Genomic DNA, 9780 nt, shown 5'->3' on the forward strand with positions numbered 1-9780 from the left:
TACACTGGCGAAACACTTACCTGTTCGCTCAAGCCCACACAGATGGAGGAGACCATGATCCTGTGCGGTGGTTTTTGGATCAAACGCATTCCGACACAAGGACGCTACTGCCACGAGGTAGAGATCCTGCCTTCCCCCTCCTGGTCCTCGAGGAAGAACAAATGTCCCAGCGCCAGGTGGACCGACTGACGTGCGAGTCCAGCTCCTCCTCATCTCCAGCTCTGTTCAGCTAGTCGGGGTGGACATCGGTGGAGGACACAGAGCCGGAGAACAAGCTCTGCTCCATTCCTGCCCCTCATCCTCATTGCCGCCACCGAAGCAGCAGAAACCGAACCCGGAAGCAGTCCACGGCACTCATTCCGGCACCTTCGACAGTTCCGACTCGGCTCGGTGGAGCCGAGTTTCCAGAAAGCAGTCCCGGCGCTTCAGTGGGGATGGGTTCCATTGCCTCACCTCCCAGTGTTCCAGTGAGGGCAGAATCCGACACCTCACTGCCACTTCAAGCCACTCCTGCTCAGTCCTGCGAGACTGAGCCTCCTGAGCCTAGTCCCCATGTCTCCACGGTAGCGGGTCCCGTCGCCTCACCTCCCAGGTTTCGGGTGAGGGCGGAACTCAACACCTGACCCCTGCATAGAGCTCCTCTAAAGACTGGACCCAAAACATCTCAGCTCCTACTACTTTACTCAAATAAATCAGATTCTACAAAATCTCCTCTCCTCTGCTAAAAACAACTTGGACTGTTTAGACACTATACTCTCACTCGCAGAAAGATTCTTACTTTCCCAACCCTGTCTCACCTTGGTCCCAGAATACCAGCAGCTTCTAACTGGAATAAAGACTTTGAAAACACAACCTGAACCTGTTCCTGATTCAGATTCAGACCCTCCTGTCCCTGATCCTTCCCCAGAGTCCCAGGTCTGCCCACGCTTCAACGTCTATGGAGGGTCCCAGGTCCGCTGACGCTTCAACATCTACGGAGGGTCCCAGGTCCGCCAACACTTCAATGTCTCCAGAGAGTCCTACGCTAGCTGCGTCTCCAGGGGATCCTGCCACAGAAGATCCGAGCTCTGAGGGGTCCTGGACGACGCCCTCACATCTCCTGCTCCAAGGGGGCCCTGGTGGACGCCCCTCACGTCTCCTGCGCGGAGGGGTCCTGGAGGACTCCCCTCCCATCTCCTGCGCCAAGGGGGTCCTGGAGGATGCCCCTCACGTCTCCTGCGTCTAGGGGGTCCTGATGGACTCCCCTCACGTCTCCTGCACCCACGGGTTCCTGGAGGATTCCCCTCACAGCTCCAGCACCGAGGAAGTCCTGGAGGACGCCCCTTATGTCTCCTGCGCCAAGGGGGTCTTGGAGGACGCCCCTCCCATCTTCTGAACCGAGGGGGTCCTGGAGGATGTCCCTCATGTCACCTGTCTCAAGGGGGTCTTGGAGGACTCCCCTCACGTCACCTGTCTCGAGGGGGTCCTGAGGATGCCCCTCACATCGCCTGTCATCCTTGGGTCTTCATGTCTATGCCTGAGATCTCTGTCACCTGCAGTCTCAATAAAAGCAGTAGTCTCCCTGGGCTCATCAGTTTCTAAAGCTCTTCTAGCCTCTGTGACGGCTGTGGTCCCCACACCAGAACCTATGGTCCCTTCAGTCCTCTTTCTCCCCATGCTGGGCGGTCATGGTCTTTTAGGGTGTCTATCGCCAGTCCACAGAATCTGGTGCCTTGTGCTGGACAATCTCCCGGCCGCCTGCCTAACATGTTCCAGGACATTGGACGGCCTCCCAGCTGCACTCCTGACCTGCTCCTGAGCTTTGGACGGCCTCCCGCCCACCAGACCTGCCCCGGCCTGTTGGACGGTCTCCTGGCCGCCTGCCAGATTTGACCCAGCATTTGGGACGCCCTCCCGGCTGCCCACCTGAACTGTAACCAGCCTAAGGACGGTCTCCTGACTATCCAGACATTCTTTGTTTTCCCTAGTTTTGTTTAAGTCTAGATCCCAGGCTCTTGTCCTGCCGGTTTTTTGTTTTGCCTTCGTGTGTTCTTTGTGCCCTCCATCCTTGCGGTACCTCCCTCCTCCCACCCAAATCTTTTGGGGTGGGCTCTTTTTGGGATGCCAGGAGGCGTCCTTGGGGTGAGGGTATTGTAAGGATGATATCCCTCTGTCAGTCTCCCCGTGTCTGTACTCCCTAGTGTCTCAGTAATTACCCTGATCAGTTCCACCCGCGTGTTCTCCAGGTGTTTGTAATTTGTCTTGTATATAAGTCTGTGTATATAAGCCCTGGTCTGTGTCTCAGTCTCTGCCGGTGCATCGTCTGGTATCCTCCTGTGTCCCTCGCGTATCCTGACCTGTAAGTGTTTGCTGCCACGTCAGCTGTTTATTTCTATTATTAAAGTGTTTACTTATTTTACGTCATGACCTCTGCATCCTGTTTGCACAAATGGGTTAATTCCTGTTCAGCTCAGCCTGAAAACCGTGACAAAAACATACCTGTTGTTCCAAACTGGCATATTATGTAGTGTGAAATTGTGTTTGTATAGGAGTTTCCAATAGAGTAGGACCTGTTGATGAAAATCTGACAGTTTGATGGGTTGTTATAATCGAAGTCACATCTCAAGAGAAAATCTATTCCACCTACAGCTTAAAAAATAAAATTAGGAATCAAAAACCAGAAAGCTTCTGAACCGTTACAGAATTATTTCAACCAATTAAGTTTTAGAACACCATTCATGGTGCTAAAATCAATGACATTACTGCCACCTTCCTCATAGCTTGTAACTATATCTTCTTTTCTGATGTAATGACATTTGTTCTTCCATATAAGTTGATTTTGTTTATGGCTCCAATAGTGTGTGGTGGGACTGGCAGAGAACATGCTTGGTAGATCAGTCTGGATAAGCTCTTCGTTTTGGTTAGGAGGGTTCTTCCAAAAATGGTGATATCCCTTTGCAGCCAATTGTTTAAAAATTGATTTGCATTTTTCAATATTGTTAAGGATACTCTTCTTCTCAGATACTGCTCTATCTTTACAGATCAATATTCCTAAATATTTTACTTCTTTCTTTACTTTTATATTATATAGTGGTTGCAAAAGATAATCATGAGTGGTCAGAATTTCACATTTATCTATATTTAATTGCAAACCAGAAGCTTTAGAGAAACAATCTATCGTGTGTAACACTAATGGAATTTGACTACCGTTCTTTAAAAGAAAAGTTGTGTCATCAGCCAACTGACTTATAACTATTTGTTTTCTAAATACGTTAATGCCTTCAATGTCTCTGGTCTTAATTAAAATAGATAACACTTCAGCTCCCATTACAAACAACAGAGGGGAGGATGGGCATCCCTGTCTTATTCCTCTTATGACCTCAAATCTAGGGCTAGTCCTTTGGTTCAGAGAGACTGAGCTGTTAATATTATTGTAAAGCATTCCCACAACATTGAGAAATTTTTGTCCAAAACCAAAATAAGTCAGGGTCTGCATTATAAATGGATGCTCAACACAATCAAAAGCTTTGTAAAAGTCTAAGAATAATATATAAACCTTCATTAATTAAGTCACTGTAGTCAAGCAGATCTAACACAAGTCAAACATTGTTGTGTATTGATCAACCTTTAAAAAAGCAGATTGTGTTTCGCAAATTATTGTTGAGATCCCTTCTTTCGGTCTTGCTGCAATAACCCCAAAGAGAATTTTGTAGTCTGTGTTTAACAAAAGAATTGGTCTAAGATTGTTTATTATTTGTTTATTCTTACCTGATTTGGGAATTAAGGTAATTAAACCTTCTTTCATACTAGGAGTCAACATCTTTCTCTCTATACATGCATTTATAACCCTAAAAAGAAGATTTTCAATATCATTCCAAAAAAAATCTATAAAAATTGCTGGTAAGACAATCGGTGTCTGGTGATTTTATTTAACTGCATTTTAGAGAGCACTGTCTCTTAATTCCTCAGGTATAAATTCTGCCTCACAGATTTTTAAATGATTCTTCAATTTGTGGAAACTTATTTTGAATTTTCTCAAACAGATCATTAGAGTCATCTATTGAGACTGTGTAAATAAAGATTTAGTTTTCTATAATCTTACTGTCATTGCATTCCTCATCATTGATCAATACATTTGTTATAGAGTTCCTTTGCTGTCTAATTCTTTCTAAGCGGTTAAAATGCGCAGTATTTTTTTCCCCATCTTCAATCCATCTTGCTCTCGACCTGACATAAGCTTTGCAAATATAACGCATCTACTTTAGTTTGTAATTCCATTAATACTGGGCTATTTGAAATAGAAGAGTTACAAGTTTGATGAATTTCTCAGAATAAATCATATTCATACGGTTTTCCTTTCTTTATAAGCTCTTAGCAGGAATATATAGTATCCAATCTTATTTTATATTTAAAAAAAATCCCATTTATTTATGTAATCTGTGATCGACTGATCAACTTCCACGTCCTTGAAAATTTTTTTTAACCTTAGTGCAGTATTCCTCATTGTCTAATAAACTGGCAATACATTTCCCATAGCTTTTATGTCTCAGTTTTTATACTAGGACCTAATATTAAGCTTATGAAGCAATGATCAGACAGTGGTGCTTTAGAAATTCCAGACGTTGTGGTGCATGACAAAAGGTCATCACTTATTAACCAATAGTCCAATCTAGACCTGCGTTGCCTGTTAGGTTTTATCCATGAATATTCAGTAAGTCCTGGGTTCAATGTTCTCCACACATCAGTTAGGTTATCTGTCATAAAACTATTTATTACATTGTTGTGTTGTTGTCTGCCTAATCTTTGAGGCCACCTATCCAGCCATTCATATATCAGTCATATTCCAGTCTCACCCAAAATGCCATGGTCAGTGACATACCGTGTTTTAAATACCAGTATAACCTGAGATAATTCCTCCAGTAGAGCTCTGTTTAAGAAGTCACTATTAAAACCGTAAACATTAACTATTATGAGGACCAAGTGGTCCATTTTGATCACCACTGTTAACCAGTGTCCCTGTGTGTCTCCTTTGTGTGTCAGTATTTTCCCAGGGAAACCGTTAAAACAAATTGCAACACTCCCAGTTCGGTTTGTACCGTGGCTGAATAAAATCTCGTCACCCCATTGGCTAGCCCAAAAAGTTTCATCTGTACTCAACGTGTGAGTCTCTTGAAATAAAAAACAGTTTGATTTCTGTCCTTTCGAAAACAAAAACAACGCTTTCCTTTTGATAATGTCTGTTAAACCTCTAACATTAAGCGAACCAAATGAAATTTTCTCATTTAACATTAAAGAACTATTAAAGAAGAAAACAATGAAAAATGGTTTAAACCCAAGATCGTTGGAACAATTAACAAGACATGTTTTTCAGTAAGCAGGCTTAAACTGAAGTCCCTTTAAACTGACACCTTTGCGGCTTTTCTGGCTTGATCGATGAGTGGCCACCGGTGATTTCTCTCCTCCCAGTCCTCTTTGGGGAACATTTCAGCAAACTTGATGCCTTCGTTGCCAATGACGTTTCTGTCTTTGTTTTCCATCTTCCTTCCCAGTCTGTGTACAATGTCCACTGCTTCCTCCAGCTTTGACTCAGACTCAGGAACGATGCGCTTCAGAGTCTGTATGACTACCGCCCTGATATCTTCATCTTTCTCTTCCTTCAAGCCTTTTATATGAAGGTTCCATCTCTCCTGCTCTCTGAGCCTTATTTTAAGGTCAGCATTCTCCTCTTGTAGTTGAACATGTTGCTTTTCCAACCCTTTCACTTTTGCCTTGCACTCTTTAACTTTGTTAGCATTAAACTCCACTGCTTTGGCTAGGCTAGCTAGCATGACACTGCTACGTGTCACCTGTTGCTCAATATTGTCAGCCTTCTCTCCAAGCGACATAATACTTTTCATTATATCTCTGAGAGAAACTTCTTCCTCCCCTTCCTCTTCAACTGACCTGAGTCGTTTTTCCCCTGGTGTCTTGCTTGGAGTTGAAGGTGCAAGAGACGTCCCTTTCCCTTGTATTTTGAGTGGGGAGCTCCATGGAGTAGACGTGGTCTTCGTTTGAAGCTGCTTCTTTCTTTTTTGGTTCCACTTTAAGTTTGAGAGTGTTGAATATTTCTTATCTAGACTGGTCCTATGGTTTTGATCTGCTCAGAGAGGGGATTATAATGAAATTATGGCCCGGTTCTGACTGGGTTAAACTGGACCAGCCACTCTAAAAAGAGTCTCCCTGGGATTCAATATCCGTCAAGGAATAGTTTAATCTGCTCGCCATATCACGCAGAAAGGCTTTTGGAGCACCGTCTCATATTTCCTGACACGTCATAACCACATAAGATCCATTGAGATCACACTTAGCCACGCCCCCTCATACACTGATAGGTTGAGCTCCCCTTCTGTGAAGGAGGAGTCTTAGGACCCTATAAATTAGTAATGACACGGGACATCGGGGCTCTTCTTCCGGGTCTGTGAATGCGTCACAGACTGGAGAGTCCAGCGCTGTATATTGTAATCTTTTCCTGCCTTTTTTAATATAATTGATACAATTTAATTGACGTTTCCTTGATTTATTGATTAGTATGAGTTGCCACTTCTGAGGGAGGTTCGAGCTGGGGGAAAAGACGTGGGCTGGAGGGGGGTTTCCAGATCCGGTGGTCCGCAGCCAGCTCCCGTCTAGTGTTAGTGTTAGTGTTCTGGGAAGCCATTTCTGTCTTTCTGTTGGAGAAATAACTTAACTGATGGGTGAAATTTAGGACTTGCTAAGCGAGATCCAGAAAACACGACCGCTCAACCCGCCATCTTGTCCCCACCATAGGCGTCGCAACCATTATATGTGAAGGTGACAAGTCCCCCCCCCCCCCATTAAAAAAACGTTCATTTGGACCCCCACATTAGTTCAGGCGGCTTAGTCTCTTTCTTCGTGAACAAATCCATTCCACTTGATTAATAGGAGAATACTCAAACCACTAAAACTCCATTCCAGGTTTTCCTGGTTACCTCCAACTCTAAACACAGCAGCCTGTTGCCACGGTCACAATATACGGTGGTCACAGAATATGGTGTAACACCTGCAGTGTTTCTGTGCGTCTCCTCCTGACTCGGCAGAAAACGCGCACAGGTGGAGGAGGTGGAGACACCTCTGTGTTACTCGCTCGCCAGTTTAGCGAGCTTTGTGCGACATATATTCATGTTAGGAGGAGAGAAGTGGAGCGCTACGTCTGTAGCATGTTGGCTTAGCAGTAACTGTGACGCTGTAAGACGCTACAGGTGTAAGAGACGCTGTGTGTTCAGGTGCATTAAACTTCAAATATCTTTAAAACCCCACACCTTATTGTCCTCAAGCTTCGTGAAAAACATAATTTAGATGAGTCGTGTTGAACACACGTAAAAATGTCTAGTGATGTTTTTTTTATTTTACAATAAACACAAATAGTGCCGACCTGACGCTCTGTATTAAAGTGTATTAAAGTTCAAATTACGTTAAACCCACAGCTGAATTTACACAAACTTGGTGAGAAACATTTTTTAAATGTGTGGAATTAAAGGAAATCTAGGTGAAATGCTGCTTTTTTGTACACTAGTGAACACCTTTTTTTTTTACGCGCGCACACATGCACATCATTGTGTGTCCCCCCACATTACGGATGCTTCTGACGCCCTTGGTCCCCACTATATAAGATGTAAGATTTGTGCACAGCTGAGACTGACTGAATGACTGACTGGAATATAGAGAATGAGGTGGCTTTACGTCAAGGTTAAACCAAAAACTGAGTGAGTGTGATATTCTCCAACTTATCCTGCCCTTAAGATGACAGCGCCAACAGCTGACATGTCCACGCTGCAACCTGTCCCAACTATAAAGACATCTGCCATGCTCATCAACCAGTGGTGTGCTCTGATGAACACCTAGCATAGGGTGGGGAGGGTGGAACACCATCATTTTGCAGAAAAGTTCCGTTTTGTTCCCATTTTTTTCTCTCAAACGTCTGTTGTTCAACCTTGCAGAAACCAGGTTAACGCCTATGTTAACGCCCTCTCCTGGGCCTTTATTGTGAAAGTAATGAAAGCAGAAGTGCTTCATTCTAGTGTCGCTCTTCTGCTTGAAGGATGTCTGCAAAGAAAGGAGACACTTTGTGCGTCTTTATCAATGGAAAAAAGGTATTTAAAAGATTTAAAATGTTCAAATGACTGCTAGCGTTAGCTTTAGCCACTTTTGACCAGATTATTTTTTTTTTTTATCAATCAATCAACCTTTATTTATACAGGTAAATCCCATTGAGCCTCGAGGACTCATTTACAAGAGAGACCTGATTTCAACAAAGAAAGATGACAACAATGGACAACAGCAACAACAATAAACAGTTATAAAAAAGCATACTACAGGTTTTTTTTTTTTTTAACAAATAGGATGGCTAAAAGGAAAAGGTAACAAAACAAAAAACAGCTAGATTCCAAGACAAATGTAGAAAAACCAAAAACAGGAACATGTCAGCATTGGTCCCTGCCAGGTGTCCAACAGATTCTTAAAGACACTTAGAGAGGTCAAGGTCGAGAGCTTCAAATCTTTTTGTAAGATATTCCAGGAAACAGGAGCGGAATAGGAGAAGGCCCTTTTGCCTAGTTCAGTCCTCATTGAGGGAACACTGCAGGTAATAATGTCCTGAGAGCGCACTCCGTAGCTGCACTCACGCAGAGACAAGTAGGAGGAGATGTATGAAGGCAACAGACCAAGAAGTGATTTAAAGATGAAAATATACCAGTGAGAGAGTCTGCGTGAAGTTAATGATGTCCAGTTAACCAGTGAATACAGGGTGCAGTGGTGGGTACGATAATCACAGCCAGTTATGAATCTTAGTGCACCATGATAGACAGCATCCAACATCTGCAGGGTTCTTGTTGGAGCGTTCATGTAAATAATATCACCATAATCAATTGAGGGAAGGAAAGTCACAGATACAAGGCGTTTTCTAGCATTCAGGGTTAGACAGGATTTGTTTCTGAAAAAGAAACCCAGTTTAACTTTCAGTTCCTTTATCAAGTTTTCCACATGGAGCTTAAAAGAGAGATGTGAGTCGACCAAGATACCCAAATATTTATAGGAATCAACAAACTCAATGGGGACACAATTTGAGGATGAAATCACAGGAAGAACTGCTGGGACCAACTTCCTATTTGAAAAAAGCATCCCTTTGGTTTTGTCGGCATTTAGGACAAGTTTGAGGCGAAACAAATCAGTCTGGATGATGTTGAATGCAGATTTCAAAAGCTGGAAAGCCTTAGCAACAGTTTTAGCTCGACAATAAACAACTGTGTCATCAGCATAGAAATGTATGGATGCATTAGGGATGTTTTTACCTACATTATGTATGTAGATTGTAAAGAGGGTGGGTCCTAAGACTGAGCCTTGTGGTACACCATTGTTGACTGTTAAATAACTGGAGGAAGTACCATTATGTTGAACACATTGCCTCCGGTCTGAAAGATAGTTAGAGAACCAACCAATGGTGTGATCTGAGAAACCAATTTCTGAGAGTTTATGACACAAGATGTCATGCTCCACAGTGTCAAAAGCTTCAGACAGGTCTAAGAAAAGTGCAGCACAATAATCCTTAGCATCCAGTGTTTCAATGACATCATTAAGAACCTTCAGTGAAGCAGTGGTTGTGCTGTGTTGTTTTATCTTTATTATTTACTCATTTTTAGCTCCATTCATCTAAGTTTTCAGGATCCAGCTGAGATTTCCTCCAGCCTTACTCGAGATAAAAGTTTAGTTTTTATCAGAGACAGACTAATATCGATGTGAGGAAAATAA

The 9780-nt window shown here is 43.2% G+C and overlaps 1 protein-coding gene across 1 annotated transcript in view; it reads left to right on the forward strand.

Annotated features, from left to right (window-relative positions):
- Positions 1-8075: 8075 nt before the first annotated feature.
- The window catches only part of LOC119428855 (aldehyde oxidase 1-like), a 50281-nt gene continuing 48576 nt past the window's right edge, over positions 8076-9780 (forward strand). The window contains exon 1 of the mRNA XM_037696546.1: positions 8076-8126. Within this exon, the coding sequence (XP_037552474.1) occupies positions 8076-8126 (51 nt within the window). The remainder of the gene's footprint in view (positions 8127-9780) is intronic.

Source organism: Nematolebias whitei, chromosome 23 (genome assembly GCF_014905685.2).
Source record: "Nematolebias whitei isolate Nwh7 chromosome 23, NemWhi1, whole genome shotgun sequence".
Lineage (NCBI taxonomy): Eukaryota > Metazoa > Chordata > Actinopteri > Cyprinodontiformes > Rivulidae > Nematolebias > Nematolebias whitei.